Source organism: Xenopus laevis, chromosome 2S (genome assembly GCF_017654675.1).
Source record: "Xenopus laevis strain J_2021 chromosome 2S, Xenopus_laevis_v10.1, whole genome shotgun sequence".
In the NCBI taxonomy this organism is placed as follows: Eukaryota; Metazoa; Chordata; class Amphibia; order Anura; family Pipidae; genus Xenopus; species Xenopus laevis.
In genome coordinates, this window is record NC_054374.1 from 101,930,611 (window position 1) to 101,955,346 (window position 24,736).

Sequence of the window (24,736 nt, forward strand, 5' to 3'; positions counted from 1 at the left end):
TTAGTATAGATAGCTGATATCATGCCTGTAGTTCAGACCCTTCGGGATCCTTGTGTCCAATTTGAGGATCCAGAAGGCCTCTCTGAGGTTTAGTCTATGGATAATGTCGCCCCCTCTGATAGGGACCCGTACTTTCTCAATCACTTTCACCCTTAGGTCCTTCAGACCATTGGGTGTGCACATCCTAAAATGTCTGCCAACCGGGGTATTTTCCTCCCTATTGGAGATGCTTCTGATATGTTCCCGGATCCTCTCCTTCAGCATGCGGGATGTACGACCCACATACTGCTTATTGCAATAACCACACTCAAGTAGGTAAACCACATTCCTGGTGTTACAATTATAGAACGCAGTGTTCTTAAAAACATGCCCTGATGTATTGGATCTGAACTCGGACCCGATAGAGATTACTTGACACGTTTTACATGTGTTAGCCCCACATTTGTAAGTCCCTTTAACTTTTAGCCAGTTGTCAGCCACATTGGGTGAAGCCGATGAGACCAAGCTCGGTGCCAGCATATTTCCTAGAGTTGGGGCCTTTTTTGGGACATATTTAATCTCCGTTTTGGTCAGAATTTCCGACATTTTTGCATCACCATTCAATATAGGTAAGTATTTTTTGATGATCTTACAAATTTGGCCATATTCCTCACTGAATTCGGTTACAAAAAACATTTTTTGTTTATCTAGCCTAATTGATTCAACGTGGTCTTGGGTCGACCGTCTTGTGTCATTTTTCTCTCTCTTCAATATAGGTACTATTCTGGCTTTCTCATATGCACTTCTGATAAGGTGTTTGGGATATCCTCTATCTTCTAATATTTGTCCCAAGTGCTGGGATTGAAGATCAAATGTAGCATCTTGACTACAGTTTCTCCGGAATCTAACAAATTGGCTATAAGGGATACTGTTCAGAGTATGCTTTGGATGGCAGCTATTATATTTTAAAATGGTGTTACCTGCCATCGGTTTCCTAAAGACTTCCGTGTCTATAAGGTTCGTGTTTGTGTTACCTGTTAAGGTTAAATCTAAGAAGGTAATAGTCTTCTTGTGACATTCAAGTGAAAGTTGAAGGTTATATACATTGGTATTGAGGTAATGATGAAACTCGTCAATCAGCTTTGAAGGACCATCCCATATAAATAACAGGTCATCGATATACCTCCCATACCAAACGATGTGTTCTCGAAAGGGGTTATCACATCCATAGACGTGGCACTGCTCCCACCGTCCCATATACAAATTCGCATATGAGGGAGCGAAGGAGGCCCCCATCGCAGTGCCACGTCTCTGGAGGTGGTAACCCCCGTCGAAGTGAAAAAAATTGTGTGTTAATAAAAATTCAAGAACGAGTAAATTGAAGTGAATAAAATCTGGTGTGTAAGTGTTTGATTCCGTCAGTGTGTCTGAAATGGCTTGTATACCCATATTATGTGGGATCATGGAATATAAGGATTTTACATCCATGGAGATCCAGTGATAAGTATCCCGCCAAGTAAAAGTGGATAATTTTTCAATGAGATGACCCGTATCTTTAATATATGAGCCCAAAAGTGGGACTAATGGTTTTAAATTCGAATCAAGCCAGTCCGAGAGTCCCTCGTTTGCTGATCCTATACTGGCGACTATGGGTCTGCCCTCAGGTGTATTGATGGATTTATGTATCTTTGGGAGATGGTGAAAGATAGGGACGATAGGGACCTTTTTGACCAAATAGTCCCTGTCATGGACATCCACCACTCCCAAAGACATACCATATGACACCAATTCCTCGATTGCTTTCATAAATTTTTCCTGAGGATTAAAGGAAAGGGTGGAGTAAGTTTCACAATCATTAAGTTGTCGTTTGGCCTCTGCTATATAGTCGGCCGTATTCATGACAACCACACTTCCACCCTTATCTGCCTGCCGTATGGTAATATTAGTTGCTGACCTGAGGGACCTGAGTGCTTTCCGTTCCTCAAGGGAGATGTTCCATTTGGTTCTATATGAAGTGCTAGTGTTTAGCTTCTTAAGATCCTGTTCCACCAGGTCCTGGAACATATCCATTGAGGAACACCTAGATTGTAGGGGATAAAAGGCAGGGTTACTCCTTTTGTTAATCAGGGTTTGTTTGCCAATAAGGGATTCTTCTGTAACAACTTCTCTGGTATTCTCGCTATCTAGCATTCTTAAATCAGAGAGGCAACAAAATTCCCTAAAAGTCTCAAAATTAACATCCTGTTTAGGTATCCCAGTGTCCCCCAAGTCGCCACTGTGGTCGGTGTGGGAAAGGAGGGAAGAGGGAGCTGTATCAGTTCCCTCTCCTCCAGGCCCAAAATGTCTCCTGAGGGTTAATTTACGGACAAACTTATTCACATCTAATAAAGTGTTAAACAAATTAAAGTGATGAGTGGGAGCAAAAGATAGCCCTTTACTCAGTACTGAGGTCTCAGCAGGAGACAGGGTAATGGAGGATAAGTTCACAACGTTTAAGAGGTTCGGTCCTTCTTCTTGGGTTTTATTGGATTTTAAAAACGTTTATTTTGTGTTTCGCCTATTAAAAAACCCTTTTTCAAATTTTGCACACATGGCGAATAACCAACCTGCTGAAGTTTTAATACCAAACAAACTGTATGCCCTTGAGAAACTGGAGGACAGGGTGTCACGTTTCAACCAGCTTGAAACAGTGTTTAACAATGATGACTTTGATGAAAATGTTGATGACACTATTTCAGAAATTTTTAAAAATCTAGAAAAACATATGTCACAAGAATTGTTATTGTGTTGGGACATTGTAACATTGGAAAAGTATTTGGCTTTGAATAGAATACCGAGAGGCCTAAGGATTAGGAAGTTTCCCACGTTTGCCAGAGATGATGAGGGGTTTGTGAACAAATGGAATGATATTCTGTCAAGGTGCTCCTTCGAATTGATAACACTGATTATTGACCACAAGAAGAAAGATTTAATTGACACAAGGGAGAATATAAATGAATCTCAACTCCTTCTGTCTAGTATGGATAAACTACCAGATTTGGGGGAGCTAGACAGGAACCTAAAGGAACACCTCTCACATCTAGAACAAACGGTGAGCACACGAAAGAAGCGGAAACTGAACAGAGACCGAGTAGATTACGAGAATAACATGGTATATGTATGGAAAAGACCAAAATCCATCTTAAGACCAAAAGGCTACCAGCGTGATCGTACCAAATCGGTATCCTTTTCTAGCGATTCGGGTGAAGAAACCTCTTTTTGCACTGACGACTTAACATCCCTACGACAAAATAGGCGCACACCCACGGTGGCGGATTTAGAAGAAAGAGAGCCAAAGGAAGATGTCAGGAAGCCAAAAACTACTACGGCCAGGACCATTATACCAACCGGAAAAAACAGGAAAAAACAGATTGGAACAGAAAGAACGACAAATCAGGAAGAAGACAAGAAGAGGGGGGAAACGGTTCCGGGGAAAGACCCTACAAATTACGGACCAACCCCAAGAAGAAGGACCGAACCTCTTAAACGTTGTGAACTTATCCTCCATTACCCTGTCTCCTGCTGAGACCTCAGTACTGAGTAAAGGGCTATCTTTTGCTCCCACTCATCACTTTAATTTGTTTAACACTTTATTAGATGTGAATAAGTTTGTCCGTAAATTAACCCTCAGGAGACATTTTGGGCCTGGAGGAGAGGGAACTGATACAGCTCCCTCTTCCCTCCTTTCCCACACCGACCACAGTGGCGACTTGGGGGACACTGGGATACCTAAACAGGATGTTAATTTTGAGACTTTTAAGGAATTTTGTTGCCTCTCTGATTTAAGAATGCTAGATAGCGAGAATACCAGAGAAGTTGTTACAGAAGAATCCCTTATATATTACCATACGGCAGGCAGATAAGGGTGGAAGTGTGGTTGTCATGAATACGGCCGACTATATAGCAGAGGCCAAACGACAACTTAATGATTGTGAAACTTACTCCACCCTTTCCTTTAATCCTCAGGAAAAATTTATGAAAGCAATCGAGGAATTGGTGTCATATGGTATGTCTTTGGGAGTGGTGGATGTCCATGACAGGGACTATTTGGTCAAAAAGGTCCCTATCGTCCCTATCTTTCACCATCTCCCAAAGATACATAAATCCATCAATACACCTGAGGGCAGACCCATAGTCGCCAGTATAGGATCAGCAAACGAGGGACTCTCGGACTGGCTTGATTCGAATTTAAAACCATTAGTCCCACTTTTGGGCTCATATATTAAAGATACGGGTCATCTCATTGAAAAATTATCCACTTTTACTTGGCGGGATACTTATCACTGGATCTCCATGGATGTAAAATCCTTATATTCCATGATCCCACATAATATGGGTATACAAGCCATTTCAGACACACTGACGGAATCAAACACTTACACACCAGATTTAATTCACTTCAATTTACTCGTTCTTGAATTTTTATTAACACACAATTTTTTTCACTTCGACGGGGGTTTACCACCTCCAGAGACGTGGCACTGCGATGGGGGCCTCCTTCCGCTCCCTCATATGCGAATTTGTATATGGGACGGTGGGAGCAGTGCCACGTCTATGGATGTGATAACCCCTTTCGAGAACACATCGTTTGGTATGGGAGGTATATCGATGACCTGTTATTTATATGGGATGGTCCTTCAAAGCTGATTGACGAGTTTCATCATTACCTCAATACCAATGTATATAACCTTCAACTTTCACTTGAATGTCACAAGAAGACTATTACCTTCTTAGATTTAACCTTAACAGGTAACACAAACACAAACCTTATAGACACGGAAGTCTTTAGGAAACCGATGGCAGGTAACACCATTTTAAAATATAATAGCTGCCATCCAAAGCATACTCTGAACAGTATCCCTTATAGCCAATTTGTTAGATTCCGGAGAAACTGTAGTCAAGATGCTACATTTGATCTTCAATCCCAGCACTTGGGACAAAGATTAGAAGATAGAGGATATCCCAAACACCTTATCAGAAGTGCATATGAGAAAGCCAGAATAGTACCTATATTGAAGAGAGAGAAAAATGACACAAGACGGTCGACCCAAGACCACGTTGAATCAATTAGGCTAGATAAACAAAAAATGTTTTTTGTAACCGAATTCAGTGAGGAATATGGCCAAATTTGTAAGATCATCAAAAAATACTTACCTATATTGAATGGTGATGCAAAAATGTCGGAAATTCTGACCAAAACCGAGATTAAATATGTCCCAAAAAGGCCCCAACTCTAGGAAATATGCTGGCACCGAGCTTGGTCTCATCGGCTTCACCCAATGTGGCTGACAACTGGCTAAAAGTTAAAGGGACTTACAAATGTGGGGCTAACACATGTAAAACGTGTCAAGTATCTCTATCGGGTCCGATTCAGATCCAATACATCAGGGCATGTTTTTTAAGAAACACTGCATTCTATAATTGTAACACCAGGAATGTGGTTTACCTACTTGAGTGTGGTTATTGCAATAAGCAGTATGTGGGTCGTACCATCCCGCATGCTGAAGGAGAGGATCAGGGAACATATCAGAAGCATCTCCAATAGGGAGGAAAATACCCCGGTTGGCAGACATTTTAGGATGTGCACACCCAATGGTCTGAAGGACCTAAGGGTGAAAGTGATTGAGAAAGTACGGGTCCCTATCAGAGGGGGCGACATTATCCATAGACTAAACCTCAGAGAGGCCTTCTGGATCCTCAAATTGGACACAAGGATCCCGAAGGGTCTGAACTACAGGCATGATATCAGCTATCTATACTAAGGAAGTTACCCTAGGCTCTAACTGATGAAAGCCCAGCATGGTTAAATGGATACGATAGGCCACTTTAGTAGCCTTTTTCCTGTTACACTAGAAACCTAAATTTCCCCCCCCTTTCCCCTCCCCCCCCCTCCTTTTCCCTTCCCCTTCCTCTTGGGTAAATCACTAGAGAGACAGGTTATTCATACCGCCCTAGCTACAAAGGCTACAATGACAGTTTGTTTGGTTTTTAAATCAAGTTTATTGTTCCTAAAATGAGGAAAGAAAAATGTTTTAAACTTTTTTTATTGTTTCATTTGGTTTCACTTTGTTTCACTTTTTAAATGATGTAATAAAGGTGTAATTTTATTAAGAGCCCACTGGAGGGCACTATCACCTAGTGTATAAGAAGCCCAGCTGTAACAAATGAATTTTTGAACCTATGACTAAGGGGTAACCCCCGAAACGCGTTAGGTGTATTCCAGCAGGATTTCCAATAAACCCACTCTTTTTTCAGAAGTGCCGTCTACCGTCGAATGTCTTGTTGTATATACAGTGGGGTCACTGTTTGACTGTGCACCTGAATAGAGGGGAGAGTGGTGAGCTAGTGCGGCCCTTCCCTTTTGTTTGCCTATAATGATACAGCCTCTGTGAAGTTTCATAAAACCATCCACATGTTACATTCCCAACAAAAAACATGTTTTAGAGGCCTATTTATTATTCTGTGTAAAACAAAATTTGCCAAAAAAAGGTGTAAAAAGCGTATAAGTGTACAATAAATGGCAAATTTATCAACGTGTGTGTAATTTTACACCATGCAAACTCCAGATTTGTCTCCATTATTTTACATTGCTTCTTGCGGAAGTCACTCTAAGAAAAAACGTGTACAAAATTGACGCCGTTTTTTACATGGCGAAACCTGCGAATGTATTTATCCTTCTGTTTTTTTACCAGCATAATAAATATGGGCCTTAAATGTTGTTTTTGTGTTATAGCAACTCTGATAATATATCTATATTATATATATATATATATATATATATATATATATATATATATATATATATATATATAAAATCCTTGCTAATCCGCACTCCACTGGAATCAGCAAGACACCCAGGTGCCACTCATATGAGAAAAAGCATAACAAATCCGGAAAGCATGAGTGCACACTGGGATTTACTTAAAACTCTGATGTTTATTAAGTTACATTAAAACCGGTCAACGTTTCGCTCCACCTCTAGGACCATTATCAAGATTATCAAGGGGCCCATTTACTTAGTTCGAGTGAAGGAATAGAGGAAAAATAGTTCGAATTTCGAATGGTCGAATATGGCTACTTCGACCATCGAATGGGCTACTTCGACCTTCAACTACGACCTTCGGCTTCGAATCAAACGATTCGAACTAAAAATCGTCCGACTATTCGACCATTCGATAGTCGAAGTACTGTCTCTTTAAAAAATTCTTCGACCCCCTAGTTCGCCACCTAAAACCTACCGAGGCCAATGTTAGCCTATGGGGAAGGTCCCCATAGGCTTCCTAACAATTTCCTGATTGAAGGAATATCCTTCGATCGATGGATTAAAATCCTTCGAATCACTCGATTTGAATGATTTAATCGTTCTATTCCTTCGATCGTAGGAATAGCGCAAAATCCTTTGACTTCGATATTCGAAGTCGAAGGATTTTACTTCGACCCTAGGTAAATGTGCCCCTAAGTCTTGATAATGGTCCTAGAGGGGGACTGAAACGTTGACCGGTTTTAATGTAACTTAATAAACATCAGAGTTTTAAGTAAATCCCAGTGTGCATTCATGCTTTCCGGATTTGTTATATATATATATATATATATATATATATATATATATATATATATATATATATATATGTGAAAGGGCTGCGGCACACACTTACTGGAGTCGAGACCCAGGTGCTAGTCAGAATTTTTTTTGTATATGTATGTAGAAAGCTGATGCACACTGGGATTTCTCAAAAATAAATCATATTTTATTGGATCGACGTTTCGGTCCTCACATGGACCTTTATCAAGATAAGAATAAAGTGCAAGTGTACATAATTATATAGACTCACCCACCAGTGAACAATCACCAAAACACGCCCACATATCAAGTGAATGTTTTAACCCTAGAAGACCCACAGGTCCAGCGAACATGGATGAATATATATTGGTCTGAAAAACAAAGTGTATATAACATTACAATGTATTACATGAAATGTCTAATCATATTGTACAACAGTTTAAAAATGATGTTAAAAGTAATGAAAATATTTATCTTAATAAAGTGACATTGCAATAGATATAGTGTAAAAAGTGTCATAAAAAATTCTAAAAAACACCAAAAACATTATCAAATGTATCCATGAGACATAAGCTGTTGGCATATAAATATATTAATAACTGACTATCAAGAAAGTATGGAATATTTCATTATTTATAAAAAGCAAGAAAACGAGCAATATTCATTAAGACCCCTGGGAGCAATGGTGTTTAACGTTCTAATCCAATAAACCTCCTTTTGCAGTAGCATGCGACCCCAGTCACCTCCCCTGGCGGGTTCAGGTACAACATCAATGCCCATAAATCTAAATGTTGGGAGATTATGCCCCATTTTTAGGAAATGTTGTGGTAGCGGTAGATCCGTTTTTCCAGTTTCAAAGGCTTTTTTGATGGAAGACCTATGGTTGCCCATCCTCTCTCGAGGGGTATTTTGCGTTTTCCCAACATATGACAAACCACACGGGGCATGTTATGATATAAATGACATGTGTGGATGTGCAAGAAATACGGTGTCTGATCATAATCTCTTTTCCAGTATGTGGATGTTTGAAAGATTTACCTGCTAGCATGTATCGACATGTAATACAACCTGCACACTTATAGCAACCTTTATTCAATTTACTTAAAATGTTGCCACCGGTCTCATTGCATTTAGTGGGATCTGTCTGCATAAGTAGGTCTCTCAAATTTGGTCCCCGTTTATACCCCCACAATGGTTTTTGGGTAAGTGATTGGGATAATTTTTTGTCACATTTCAGGATTGGCCAACTACTTTCTACTATGTTTCTAACCGCAGTGGACCCCGTTGTAAAGCTAGATGTTAGGATAAAGCGATCCTGTTTCTTAGGACCTATATTGTGCTGGGCGTCCCGTGTTTGTGCTAAATGTTCCCGGGCTTTTGTAATGGATCTAGCAATTGAATAAAGGTTGCTATAAGTGTGCAGGTTGTATTACATGTCGATACATGCTAGCAGGTAAATCTTTCAAACATCCACATACTGGAAAAGAGATTATGATCAGACACCGTATTTCTTGCACATCCACACATGTCATTTATATCATAACATGCCCGTGTGGTTTGTCATATGTTGGGAAAACGCAAAATACCCCTCGAGAGAGGATGGGCAACCATAGGTCTTCCATCAAAAAAGCCTTTGAAACTGGAAAAACGGATCTACCGCTACCACAACATTTCCTAAAAATGGGGCACAATCTCCCAACATTTAGATTTATGGGCATTGATGTTGTACCTGAACCCGCCAGGGGAGGTGACTGGGGTCGCATGCTACTGCAAAAGGAGGTTTATTGGATTAGAACGTTAAACACCATTGCTCCCAGGGGTCTTAATGAATATTGCTCGTTTTCTTGCTTTTTATAAATAATGAAATATTCCATACTTTCTTGATAGTCAGTTATTAATATATTTATATGCCAACAGCTTATGTCTCATGGATACATTTGATAATGTTTTTAGTGTTTTTTAGAATTTTTTATGACACTTTTTACACTATATCTATTGCAATGTCACTTTATTAAGATAAATATTTTCATTACTTTTAACATCATTTTTAAACTGTTGTACAATATGATTAGACATTTCATGTAATACATTGTAATGTTATATACACTTTGTTTTTCAGACCAATATATATTCATCCATGTTCGCTGGACCTGTGGGTCTTCTAGGGTTAAAACATTCACTTGATATGTGGGCGTGTTTTGGTGATTGTTCACTGGTGGGTGAGTCTATATAATTATGTACACTTGCACTTTATTCTTATCTTGATAAAGGTCCATGTGAGGACCGAAACGTCGATCCAATAAAATATGATTTATTTTTGAGAAATCCCAGTGTGCGTCAGCTTTCTACATACATATATATATATATATATATATATATATATATATATATATATACACACACTGTAAAGTATATGTCCCATATTATTACCACATTACTCCTTGCCCATGAAGCTTGCAATTTGAATACTTCTTTCATATCTTTTGGCTTGTAACATCCTTATGAAAACTGCAGCTTCGTAACTGTCTATTCGATTACAAATATAAAAAACTCAGGTAGGTAAAAACTTTATTTGTTTAGGTAAAATGTTTTTCATAACAGTCTGAGACTTTAAAAATTATTTACAAACAAAAAAAATGATACTTCATTTTATACCCTATATACAGTATATAAGCATTAGTAATGTGTACATTTGGATATTTTTGTTAGATACAGCACTATTTAATGTAGCTGCTGGCACACACTGGCTTCGGCATAGGCTTTTCAAAAGCTTGCTGATTTTAAAAGGCCACTAAGGCACAGCATCCATACTCCAATAAGCAGCACACTGCTTGAACTCACAGCACAAGTTGTACGTAATATTCATACAAGCGTAATGCCCACATTTTTCAAGTATCAAAAGTAGTCTTTGTCATTTATCTCAATGTAATTTGGCATTTCTATGCCTGAGATACATGTAGTGCAACTTTAGTATTAGTTCATGAGAAACCATTGGAGTAAAACAGTTCTGAAACCAGTTTCTAAATCAGTAGTAAATTAGTACAGCAATTTCTTGTTAATAAAAACAAAAATGTATGATAACAATATACAAACAGCTAAAAGATAAATATAAATACCATCTCGGAAAATATCCACTTAACAGATCTGCAGGTAACAACAAGTCCAACCTTGAACATAATCCCGCTTCAAGCTTCAGGTTTAACCTCTTAATACAATGCAATAGAATAATGCATTTAATGTACACAGTTGAAGTAGAAAAAAAATACCTTTGAAATGTCTGGCACACCAATACGTTTAAGTAAGGTTAAAAGAAAAAACATTCCAAAGATCTTTTGCATTTTTACCTAAACCGTCTCTTATTTCTTTTTATGCAGGGTCCTGATTGGTGGACCTTATGTGAGTAGTTAAGGACTTCTAGGGCAATGACAGACGGGGCACTTTGTTGCCTGCAGGAAATCTCCTCTCCAGTGGATTACAAATCTCATAAAATACTCTTTGGTTGGGAAAAGGGAGGGTGTCCCATGTAAAACACCTTACATGTAGCATTTGCCCATAATTATACCAGAATGTGCATATTTACGGGCAGATTTATCAAGGGTCGAATTTCAAATTCATGGGAGTCTTTTAAAACTCTCATAAACTCCCATGAACTCGAACTTCGACCAATCGAAATGTATTTACAAAAATCGAATTTTCGAATCAAATTCGATTTGAGTTTTAAAAACTCAATTCGGATTTTTTTCCCTCGAAAAAAACTAGAATGTCAGGAAGGCTGCAAACATCACCAAATTGATCCCTGGACCTATTCCATTGACTTATACAGCAATTCAGCAGGTTTTAGGTAGCATATAGTCAAATTTGAGTTCTTAAAGAGCCAGAGCATAATAAAACGCAAAAATAGAATTGGTATTTTTTTTAAAAACTTGAATCGAATTTGGATAACTCCCTAGTCGAATTTGACAGTTTTGGCCATAAAAAAAAAAAAAACTTGAGAATTCTAATTCAAAATTCCACCCTTGATAAATCTGCCCCAAAGTGTATTACAGGAGCTTTGCAGCAGAGGAGATTTTCTATGTTATTTAAGATGTCATTAGATATGTCATTGCTCAAGGACAGCATCTAATATGAAGAATGTGAAGTTTCAGAATAAATGAAGGCTTAAAATTGGCAAAAGGAATGAGGCCTAACAAATGTATGCTACTATATGAAGTACATATAGTGGTGGGATGAAGGACTCAAAGCAGATAATGCATCTAACCTTTCCTTGTCATGCAATTCTGTACATAGTTCTGCCTACTGTATAGTACATCAAAACTTGGTATGAGATGCACTCTAATCTAGAACACGGAGTGTTGATTTAAAACTATCGAAAGAGGTATAGATTTTATGTAGTTCCTGTAAGCAATAATTATATTATTGTTTGAAAATGTACATTAACATTACATTTATAAATGTTTAGCCAAATAAACTAGAGATATCAGGCTGTTCAAAAACGGCAATTCTTACTATGGGGTCCGTTTACTAAAGTGCGGTAAAAATTTGCGCACAAAATATAGACAAATTTAACGCAGAATATGTTTTCGCGAGTTTATTAACTTGCGGTAAATATAAATTTGCGAATTTTCTTGCGCAAGAATATGTGTTCGCCAGTTATCACATTCTCTGAAAATAACGCTACGTACACATTAACGCCTGGTTTACTAAACAGCAAAATGGTTTAAGGACAAAATTAACGCAAGAATATTCGCACCAATTTACCGCCATCTATATGGTGGCGTTAACTTATTTTTTCGCCAGAAAATTCTCAATGGGATAATGCATAAAAATGTAGGATAGCAGCAACGAATGCATAAATAGTAAAACAATAAACAAAGGCTTCTCTGAAAATTCTTTTATTAAAAGGCATAAAAGGTATAGCAGCAAGTTAACAAAAATATGTTTCTTCACATTTTTAAAAACAATAAAGGCAAAAAAGTAAAAAAAGCCAGCTAATCGTTCTTCTTAGCCAAGGCTGAAATGTCTCTCTTGATTTCCTCCATGGTGGATTTGAGACTGGCAATATCCTGCTGTATTTCCACCAACACCGGTGTATATGGTTCTTCTGTCTGTGTGCCTGCTTCCTGCACACACTGCAGAGATGAACCCTCCTCTGGATCCTCCAGATCCTCTATGGCTTGCCCCTCCTCCTCAGCGGCTGGTGCTGCCTCTTCTTGAACATGGCCTTGTTCTGGGAGTAAATAATAATAGATGATGTTAATTGGTTTATTATTTTTAAAAAAATTGGGGGGGGGGGTTGTGACATTAAAGTGATAGTTTGACTTTCATGTGATATTCTGAGAGACTTCGCAATTGTTTTTCATTTTTTATTATTTGTTGTGGTTTTTGAGCAGCTCTCGAGTTTGCAATTTCTGGTTGCTAGGGTACCAATTAACCTTAAAATAAATCACTAATTTGAATAAGAGACAGGATAGGGTCCAAGGGCCTAAATAGAAAGATAAGCAATAAAAAGCAATAATAAAAATATAGCCTTACAAAGCATTTATTTTTTTAGAAGGGGGTCACTGACCCCCATTTTAAAGCTGCAAAGAGACTGAAGAAAAAGGCAAATAATTTAAAAACCATGAAAAAAAATGAAGACCAACTGAAATGTAGAGTTAGACATTTACCTTCTTGCACCTCTTGTATTAGCGCATGATTGCGCCGTTTCATATCTGACCAGAGGCGCTGCAGCTGGCGGACTTCAAGGTCTAGTTGAAATTTTCGGTGCATCTTGCGCACCAGTCTGTGCATGATTCGGCGCTTCACCTCGTGCACCCCCACAGTACCTAACGGCTGAGTGTCATAATCATGACGCAGGAGGAATTTGGCCATATACCGTGCTTCCTCAGTTGTCAGGGAACTGACTCCAGCCATGTCTTCAGATGTTGTTGTCTATTAAAGAAGTGCGCACGTGCGTACGTGCGCACGTGCGCACGTGTGCGCGCGCGCGCATGTGCAGGACGTCATTGCGACTAAATATTAATTGTCGCAGCAATAGTCTCCATAGTATTGTTGCGTATAATAGTTATTAGAATAATCGCTATTTAAATTCACCGTTACTATATATATTAGTCGCCGTAATTTTTCTTGTTCACAAGCTGCTAATTGTCGCCACCTACTTGTGAATAGTCTACATATTTATATGATGCATATGGTTTATATGATGCATACATGTTTGATTGGTGTTACTCTGGTAATGTTGGATGGTATAATCATCAGTCAATAAAGTTTATAAGTTCTGAAGATGTATTTCTGACCAGTAAAAATTGCCTTAATAACCGCCATAATTAACGCCATAAAACAACTATTTTATAGCATAAATATTCGCAAAAGCTTAATTTTTCGCCAGAAAATTCGCAACTCGCTAAAATTACCGCTAACGTAAGCTGGTTCCTTAACGTAGTTACCGCAAGTGATCGCAATGACTTCTGAGCGCATCGCTGTTTAGTAAACTTAGTCGCTGCGAATATTCTGGCGTAAAAATATTCTCGGCGATAACATGCGGAAACTTAAAGTCAGATTTACCGCACTATAGTAAACGGACCCCTATGTCCCTTGTCCCAAAGGGTTCTGGGAGTTGCTCAACAGATACAGTAGCACATACTAAATATAAGAAATATTCAACATTTTTCTACAAATGAAAATCCTTCGGAATAGGCTTGAATAGTAGTGCTGTTCTGTACAGTACTGTCTGTTTTACTTTTGGTAAGGACTGGATATACTGTACATATATTTATTAAAAAAATCTATACCATAGGAAGATTTAATTAGAAATCTAATTTACTGGTGTTTATCTAGGTGTCCTGGGGGGAGGCTTAAATTCTCTGTACTTCTTTTTCCAGTTCTCAGGCTCAGAGGACCATCTAGAGCGTGGTGGTGGTGGCATAGGCAAAATGTCCTCTTCTTTTTTTGCATTGTCTTCACTTAAGGTTCCAAACTGTGTTCTGGGTAACAGCGGGTCCCGAGGTCCTCTTGGTATTTGTGCTTTGTCCTGGACATTATCTGCCCCAACTTCCTCATTCTTCCACTCAAAGCTGCTATATGGCTGCCGCTTTTGTCTTTGTTCCCTTAAAATATCTCCAGCTGTGGGATGGAAATTTAACTGAGTTGAATAGCTGGAATCTGAGTCACTGTCTCCAACTGCACATTGGGAGAAAGAAAAAAAAAACATGTTGAAAGAAAAAAAAGTTCTACTGACACCATATCGGTAAAAATAATATTTCTACATTCCCCATTAAATATCCTCATTAACAAAATGTAAAAGGAAAAATAACACAGAAAAGATAGTGGTACTGGATTATTATCTGGTATAATCTATTTGCATAATTGCTAGTCCTTTGTATATTCTGGCACAGTAAAATGTACAAGGGGTATGACATAGTAGGTTGAGACATGATCTGATACCTTTGGTGTTGACTAGAACGGAAACAAACTATGAATGTCACTCCTAGGACAATTTCCTGTTACAAAGTTGAATTAACTTCTGCATTCAAAATACAATCAATTTCAAGCCCCAAAGCACAAATTAGACATTCACATGGAAGCCATAGGGAAATAAATGACCAGTGGCTGAATCTGAGGTAAAAGTACAAATGTTCTTGACTTTGTTTAATAGCATAAACAAAGTCAAGAACATTTGTACTTTTACAAAATATATTGTAAACTTTACTGCAGCATAATTTGCCTGTTCTGAATTCAATATTCAGGTACTATACATGTAAGGGGGTGGTCTGTGATGTGTGCAAAAATGATTGAAAATGTTGCATAATAATTTGTTGTGTGTATGGAAATTTGGAAAATGTCAGTGAATTAATGTGTTACATGTAATTTGGTGAAATTACCACTGGGTGGCAGCAAAGGAAGTGGGTTTAGGTGTAATATACCCCTTCACCACTAGAGGAAAATAGAGAGACAGGTGGTGAAAGGTATAAAAGGAGGGGTTCCGCCCAGGGTGTGGTCTTCAGGTTCCTGAGGTGCGGACAGCTAGGTCTCCTAAGTACAGGCACTAGGTGCCTTAGTCAGAGAAAGGGTTAGATAGAATGGGTAGCTGGTACCCCAACAAGGAAATAGTGGCTTAGAAGCTGTGGATCTACCACAGATAGGGTGAAGTGTGAGTAAGGGGCAGTGTGGACAACCCAGGCCAAGTTTTCCTACCCGGTAAGGTCAGAAGGGGTACTGGCGAGGTGTTAAACTGGGTAAAGGAGGGAGGTGGCACAAAAGGAAAATTCCTAGCTGGGGCAAAGAGGAGGGTCGTAGGTCGTACGACAGACTACTTGACCAGTAGATGGTGCAAGAAAATCCTTGGCTGGGTTCGCAAGTCTGTGGACTGTTGGGAAGGTACTTGTCAAATTGGTAAAATCTGCAAGAGGGAACATTTGACCCAGTGGTGTCCGTGTGGAGAGTGAGTACTGTATGCTGCTTGACTACTAAAAATTTTTGGTTCAAGATTTTTGGTGTACTGTGCCTTTAAAGTGTCGGACAGGGCCCTTACATACAGAGGATGCTATCTTTCCACTTACAATAAGCCAGAAGGGGACATGATTAGAGTGCTAAAGTACTAGATATACTGTATGGGAAAAGTGAAAGAGCATGGCTGATCCTTAGAGGCCTATTTTTTAAAATTCGAATTTGTGTAATTTTCTTCTACTTCAAATAAACTCCCAATTTAAAAAAAAAAAAACTTGAATGTTTGCTTATATATTAAACAAATCGGAATATAAAAATGTGAATTAAAATGTGTAAAAAAAACTCTAATAACGCAAATCCATTTTTTGTTCATTATTTTTGTTGAATTTACAAGCTCAAAAAGTTTTTGAAAAACTCCAGTTGAATAAATACTTTAGGTTTTGACTAGGACAGCTTCCATGACTTCTACGAGACCCAACAAGTTTTAGACACCAAAGTTATACATACAAGTTTTTTTTAGCTTAAAGGAGAACTAAATTCTTAAACTGAATAGACCTAAAAATTACATATTTTACAAACTGAACTTATTGCATCAGCCTAAAGTTTCAGCTTGTCAATAGCAGCAATGATCCAGGACTTCAACTTGTCACAGGGGGTCACCATCTTGGAAAGTGTCTGTGACACTCACATGATCAGTGGGCTCTGAGCAGCTGTTGAGGAGCTAAGCTTAGGGGTCGTTGCAAATTCTCAAGCAGAAAATGAGGTTAGTTTGTAAAAAAAAGCTGATGCTAGTTGCACTGGTTTCTGTGCTGTCATGTAGTAATTATCTGTATTAATTACTAATCAGCCTTATATTATGATATTTATATTCTGTATATTGTATACTGTATATTGTGAGTGGGTCCCTAAGCTCAGTAAGTGACAGCAGCACAGAGCATGTGCAGTGAATCAGCAGAAAAGAAGATGGGGAGCTACTGGGGCATTTTTTAGAGGCACAGATCTTTACTGCTAAAGGGCTGTGGTTTCCTTTGGTTGGTACATAAGCCCAAAACATAATATAAAACATTTCTAGCTACTTCTTTAGTTTAACTTTCCTTGTCCTTAAATACACATTGAATATTACTGAAGATGTCATTTGTGTTTATGAGTTTTAGATAAAACAAACTCTCAGATCACAGTAAACACACCAATTTGAGTGTTAATAAATCAGCCATTTAATGATGGAGACGTAAATCGTTCTGAGTAATGTGCTCATTCAGTATATGCAAAAGTCTGATACCTCACACACACAATCTAACGTCCCTTTTGCTAGTCTTTAGCAGCTGCCCCCTATGTTACATTCTTTTCCAACATTGTACATATTTTAGGGGTTTTAGTCTGATTGCCCATTTATGCATTTAGATATATTAATACTAAAATTGGTGTCCACTTCCATGTTTAGAAGAACATTTGTAATGATACCATTCAGCTTTGCCACATCTACAGATGCTCTTGATCAATGGGATTAGATGTTAAGGCAAGAGCTGTTTCCTTGTTTGCAAATGCTTCCATAGAAACAGCAAATATGTGCCTGTCACCAAAGGTCATGGCTACTTCTCATCTCAGTTATACAACAGCACTTCATTTTTAGCTACAAACCTGTAAAGGAACTTGCTTTATTTCCTGTTGGACCTTCGAATAGCTTTGTATGTCCAGGAAGTGATAAATATCGTGCTTGGTGAACAGTGGCCTAAATAACAACAGTTTAAAAAACATTTTACATTTATGACTTCGATTAATAGCAAGACAATTTTTAAAATGAATTGAAGCTACAGAGTAAATCCCGAGTAAATGTTTGCTTAAGACAAAACAATCATAATTTTTATAAACTGCAACTTTATTTTATGAGCCTTGTGTAGATTTCAAAGAGCAAAACCTAAAACCTTTTTGAATTCATCACAATTGCATCATCTTATGTCTCCTCTTTATCCAAGGACCAAAATGTAAACCATATGGCATCTCATTGCAAATAGTCACAAAACTGTTACACCTGACAATTCAAGTATAACATGTCATGTCAGTAAAACAACATAACAAGTTGGACCATAACAAAATGCACTTAAAGGAGAACAACCTAAATCAAATATGGCTTGAAACGTTGTGTTTTGAATTCTAAAATGAATGCTCCAGCCTAAGGTTCAGCATCTCTATAACAGTAATGATCCGGGCCTTTAAAGTTGTGCACAGAAGCTCCCCACCTTGTATTTTGTTTGGAGTTTCAGCAAGGGTGGTCCTGAGCCATCTGCTGCCCTGATGCGGCTTTTCTGCTTTCCCTCGCGCTCAGTACTGTAGTGGGCTGGGGGTTCAGGTCGCTAGTGCAGAGAGCTTTCTGCCTCCACTGTTTACTCGTGGGGTTTCTCAACTTGCCTCACTGGAGCAGCACCCCTGAGGGTCAGTGACATGTACATGTTCAGTCTGCTCTTGCCAGCTGTTGAGAACTAGGCTTAGGGGTCATCAAGCAAAAAATGTAGCTGATGCTACAGGGCAGATTATAAAATTCTGAAGCAAATGGCACTGGTTTGTTAGCTGCCATGTAATAAGAATCTGAGTACTTAATTACTGATATATTCTATATTTACATTTTATATATAAAATCAAAATTAAGTGACAGCATAACAAAGAATGTGGAGCCTTTGGAGGTATTTTCAGAGGTGCTGATTTTCACTGCTAAAGGGCTGTGTTTGCCCTGGGTGGGTATAAAACCTCAAAACATAATGTGCAGCATGTATACTCCATGGAAAATATTTATTTTTTTAAAATTGACACGAGGCTAGACATGAAAGTTTCTCATGAGCCCTCAGCTATGTGCTCCGATAAACTTTAGTAACTCTTTACTGCTGTGCTCCAAGTTTGAGTTATATCACCCCCTCCCATCCTCCCTAGCAGCACATTAGCAGAACAATCAGATGGTAACCTAATATCTTCCTGACACCTGCATTACTAAAATGCTCCTAGGACCCAAGTCATACATATGAGAGTAGCACTCATTAGTAAAACACCCATGCCTGACTGCAACTCCAGTTACATTGAGTAGGAGAAACAACAGCATCTGAGCAGTTCCATTGTGCATTGCTGACTGTTTCTAAAAGCACAGGATCAGGCACAATGATCTGAGATGGCTGCCTACACATCAATATAACCAAAACAATACATTTAGGGGCACATTTACTAAGGGTCGAATATCGAGGGTTAATAAACCCTCGAGTTCGACCCTCGAAGTAAAATCCTACGAATTCGAATATCGAATTCGAAGGATTTACCGCAAAATCCTATGATTGATCGATCGAAAAATCGTTTGATCATTCGAATCGAACGATTGGAAGGATTTTAATCGATCGATTAAAGGGTTTTTCTTTGATCAAAAAAACCTTAGAAAACTGATGGGGAAGGTCCCCATAGGCTAACATTCTACCTCGGTAGGTTTAAAGTATGTAGCCGAAGTATTTTTTAAAGAAACAGTACTTCGACTATTGAATGGTCGAATAGTTGAATGATTTTTAGTTTGAATCGTTTGAGTCGAAGGTCGTAGTTGCCTATTCGATGGTCATAGTACCCATAAATACTTCGAAATTCGATGTTTTTTACTTCGAATCCTTCACTCGAGCTTAGTAAATGTGCCCCTTATTGTTTCAAGAAATAAGATTTTAAATGGTAGAATTAATTCTTTGCAATGTACACAGTGTAATTTAGTAATACACCATAAGAATCATGACAGAACCCCTTTAAGGTCTAGTTTGCAGATGCCCATGTGGCCTATTCCAGTGCAGGATATATAGATTTGGCTTTTAAATCCTAAATTAATAATTTTTCACTAAAATTGTTAATGGTTTCCAAAATATATTAAACTTTTTGATTTTGTTTTACTCAGTAGATATATATAACTCCATAACAAGAAATAGTGCTGTATTTTGTGTACCGGTCGATTCCTTGAATTAAGGCTGCTTTTTTTCAGACTTTCTCTCATGCTGTGCCGGCGACGAATCAAAATTTCTTTTGCCTGTTTTTCACTGCTTCCTCCTGCAAAGTTGTGTCTGTTGTAGGACAATGTCTAAATCATAAGGGCAGATAGTTGCATAGTTAATGATATAAAATAATAATAATAAAATAGAGCTGTCAATTAATCATCGCTGACCTGTATTAGTTATAGGCTAAAACTTTTGATATGAAACATAACAAAAGTGGTGTAAAGGTGATACCTTTTTGGCTGATAATGACAGCAAGCTTTGAGAATATGTGTTATTAGCTTTGAATAAGCAGTGTTAAAAAAATCTAATCTTAAAGGGTACCTGTTGGGTAAAAATGTTATCCCCAACCAAAGGTGCAGGCTAATCATTCCATTTGTGGATAACAGTAGTTTTTGCGAGTGACCGGATGTTGCTGCTTGCACCAGGAGCTCCCTCCCGGTGCGGGTAGCGTAGTGCTGGCGGAGGGCATTTTTTTTTAAAAAAAAAAACTACTGTTATCCCCAACAGAAATGTGGGCTCTACTAGCCAGCACCTTTGGTTGTGGATAACATTTTTACACAACATGTGCCCTTTAATAGAATCAAAATTAATACAATCTTTTTTTCTTTAAATAATTCTATTATTCTGGTTTCTTATAGGTCACAAATCACAGCAAAAATAAGTATATAAAGTGCTACATGTAACAAGCTTGAGAACATCCTTACCCGCTGACGTATCTGGTAAAGATTCTTTGTCAGCATGTCTCGTATATCATTTACCTCAGTGGGACAAAGTGGTTTCACTTTTTGTTTTTCATATGTGCTGGTAAACAGTAAAAAAAAAAGAGAGCAACTTCAGGCGTAATGCAGGAACATAAGTACCTGTATTAAAAAATATTACAGCAATGTCTAGTTAACGTTTATTTTCTGCTGGATCAATATTTATTTTCTCCTGGATCAATAAATGACTATTCTCAAAAACAGAGACATGTTAGGCTTGTCGTAATCCCATACTTTGCCATTGCTTTGTTCTTAGTTTACCAAACGTCACTCACTTTAAGATATACCTGCTTCCATTTGTGTCCTGGAGGTATGCCAATTTATTTGCCAGATATGATGTATGGTGTTAAGAAGACCTGAGTCTCCAGTAACCTAGCCATTTATAAAGTATGCCATTTGATGACTATTTCCTACACAAATGCATAATAATCGGAATTTATTACAATATATGTCAGTTGCAGTCTTACTTACGATAATGAAGACAAAGATGGGTCTCTACTTAGGCCTGTTTCTGCCAACTCAATAGCTTGCTTGATTTCCAGTTTTTTATATAAGGAGACAATGCTAGATGTTGGCTCATTCTCTTTAATCAGCAATTTACGGAGGAATTTTTCATCACATTTTTTAAACCTGTAAAACACAAGTTATTACTCAGTGTTATTGCCACATTACTGAGGCATCAGGATATCAGGCAGATTAATACATGACTAAAAAAGTTTGTAGGGAGGAGGCTTTGAATTTATTTTTCCCGTCAAAGACATTTTTAAAGGCATGAGCAGCACATAAGTAATCATGATTACCTACTGCTGTAAAGGGAAAGGAGGATGGATAGAAGTTTGAAAAGAAAATTAAACTAGAAATGGGAGGAGGAAGCAGCGAGAAATACTTTGGAAGTTATACATGGGCATAGTTGGGGAAAGTAGGCAGGGGCGCTGCTGCCATGAGGGGAGTTGAGAAACTTTACCAGAGGCGGCAAAAAGCTGCTCCTGGTAATGGCAAAATGCCTCAGTTGCATGAAGGGTCTAAAATGCCCCTGAAAATAGGGGTAGAGAGTTATAAAGGGTCAGCCCATACTATCTGGGTCAAAAAGTATATTCAAACAGTGTAGAAACTGGTAGCAGAATTGAATGTATGTTTATGAATGGAAGTGGCTTAAAATGAGTCCTAAAATGAAAAAAATGAGTGCCACTGAATGTGCAGTATGATGTAACTGCTATTGTTGCTACATGGTTAAATGAGGCAAATAACAGATCAGTAAATATAGAAGGCTATGCCATACCTGCAATAAGGTAAATAGAAAAGGAGTAGTGGCATGTCTGCATGTCAAGCATGGCATACAACTGTCATTCTTGGCAAGTGGTTGAGAATGCTTCTTTTAAACAAGTTGTCAGTGACTGAATAATATTATAAATAATACTTAATTAACAGCACTATTTAAGCAAATTTGATTTGAACAAGGCTTGGGGGCCTGGTGCAGTTTTTTTAACCTGACTTATCTTGAACACGGTTGCCCAACTGTAGGCCTATGGGCCTTCAGTCTTTCAATACCCCCCAGCCTACTCCATAGACTTCACTGTATGACATCATCATTTGAATTTAATCCATGTTATTAAGGAAATCGTTGGCCCACAACATGTCAAAAATTGGACAAATTAGGCAGGATTAATTTAGACAAAAGGTTGATTTTAATTTGATAGCTATATGCTGCTATCTACTATGTATGTCTACTTAAGGAAAGCAATATCTGCAAAAAATCATATTACAATATTACCAATGACCATGGCATATTTATATAGATACAATATGTATTCAATATTATATGCAGCAGATTTTAAATAACTGTAAACCTACAAAGCACATACAAATTCAATTAGACAGTTACTCTATTTGCATCTCTATTTGCATCTTTCCCTCCCAAAAATGTATTATTCATAATATATATATATATTATATATATATATATATATATATATATATATATATATATATATATATATATATATATATATATATATATATACACACACACACACACACACAATGTCCTTGGGTTTAGTAACTAACAGAAAGCAATCAGAAGTCAGAACAGATATGGGACCTGCTATCCAGAATGCTTGGGACCTGGATTTTTCCGGATAATGAATCTTTCCGTAGTAATTTGGATCTTTACACCTTAAGTCTATTAGAAAATCATAATTAAATAAACCCCATAGGCTGGTTTTGCTTCAGATAAGGATGAATTATTATTATTATATCTAAGTTTTGATCAATCAATATTATTAAAGAGAAAAACAAAATCATTTTTAAAAATTTAGATTATTTGAGTAAAATTGAGTCTATGGGAGGAGGCCATTATGTATTTTGGAGCATTCTGGATAACGGGTTTGCAGATAACGGATCCTATACCTGTACTAATTAATCTGGCAAAGTGTAATAAAATCAAACATCAGATGAGTTAATAAAACTGGGCCGACATTAGTACTTTATAATATACTCAGAAGTTACAAAAATATTTGTACAGGTATGGGACCTGTTATCCAGAATGCTCGGGACCTGGGGTTTTCCTGATAACGGATCTTTCTGTAATTTGGGTCTTCATGCCTTAAGTCTACTAGAAAATCATTTAAACATTAAATAAACCCAATAGGCTGGTTTGCTTCCAATAAGGATTAATTATATCTTAGTTGGGATCAAGTACAAGCTAATGTTTTATTATTACAGAAGAAAAGGAAATCATTTTAAAAAATTTGGATTATTTGGATAAAATGGAGTCTATGGGAGACAGCCATTCCGTAATTCGGAGCTTTCTGGATATCGAGTTTCCGGATAAGGGATTCTATACCTGTACAAGAATGGGATCTTTATCCACAAAACAGTTATCTAGGAAGCTCTGCAATATAGGAAGGCCATCTCGTTTAGGGTGCATTTTAAGCACATGGTACAATATTTTTTTGCTATCCAATAACATAAAAGGACCTTACACTTAATGATAGCTGCATAAATCTATATTGCTGTCAAAACAAATCTAATGGGTTTATTTAATGTTTAAATGTTTTTAGTAGACCTAAGCTATGGAGCTCCAAATTACACAAAGAACCCTTATCCGAAAAAACCCAGGTTCCAAGCATTCCAAGACAATATATCTCATACCTGTATAATACTTCACTGAAAGAAAACAAAAACACAGTCTTACTTATCCTTGCAGTAATTGTGTCCCCAGTGCCCACATAAGTCTTCAATGCCTGCTTTAACATGATCCAAGAACTGTGAAAAAAATAGTAAAACGACCATTAAAGGGCTCAGTTATTTACATATAGATAAGACTTACTGTGCATGCAAATACAGGTATATACAGTATAGCAATACTGGAGATGTAATTCATAAATACAGTGGGGAAATTACAATATTGTGAAAATCATAAATAAAAATATATAATGCATGTCTACCATCTAAGCCTTTACATTCAGTCATGTATAGGATGCTCGCTATGTATAATCCTAAATCTTATATCATTATATCAAAGAGATATTTCAATGGATTTTTCCCAGTGTGATTTCATACAGGATTTAGGATGCAGAATAAATATTTCTTACTATATGTCTTGAGATGACAACAACAATTCTGCATAGATTAAAGCAAACTAAAGATGTTATAGACAATTTTTTATGTAGCATATCATGATATGCTATAATGTGTGGTCAGGTGTGCTGTGCCAATAAGGTAAGTTGACAAACTCGCCTCAGGAGGTAGTGCCCCTCATAAGACAAAAAGATGGTTCTGGTATCTTAAATTTGCCGCAATTGAGCTTTCTGCCCTAGCAAAGTGGACCCCCTCTGGCGCAGAAAATGTGAACGCTATGGGGATAGGGGGCAGCAAAACAAAAGCCACCTGTGTGGTTTGCTTCATTACGCAGCACTGAAGATGGCTGTCACCTATTGGTCAGATCCCCA

General features: G+C 37.7%; 1 protein-coding gene across 1 annotated transcript in view; it reads right to left on the bottom strand.

The window, feature by feature from the left end:
- Positions 1–14,111: 14,111 nt before the first annotated feature.
- Positions 14,112–24,736, bottom strand: part of LOC108709708 (sodium/hydrogen exchanger 2) — a 38,253-nt gene continuing 27,628 nt past the window's right edge. Inside the window, exons 7-12 of the mRNA XM_018249780.2 lie at positions 23,980–24,050; positions 21,258–21,416; positions 20,733–20,829; positions 19,980–20,111; positions 17,663–17,753; positions 14,112–14,758 (exon numbers count right to left, since the gene is read on the bottom strand). Coding sequence (XP_018105269.1) covers positions 14,409–14,758; positions 17,663–17,753; positions 19,980–20,111; positions 20,733–20,829; positions 21,258–21,416; positions 23,980–24,050 — 900 coding nt within the window. The 3' untranslated portion in view covers positions 14,112–14,408. The remainder of the gene's footprint in view (positions 14,759–17,662; positions 17,754–19,979; positions 20,112–20,732; positions 20,830–21,257; positions 21,417–23,979; positions 24,051–24,736) is intronic.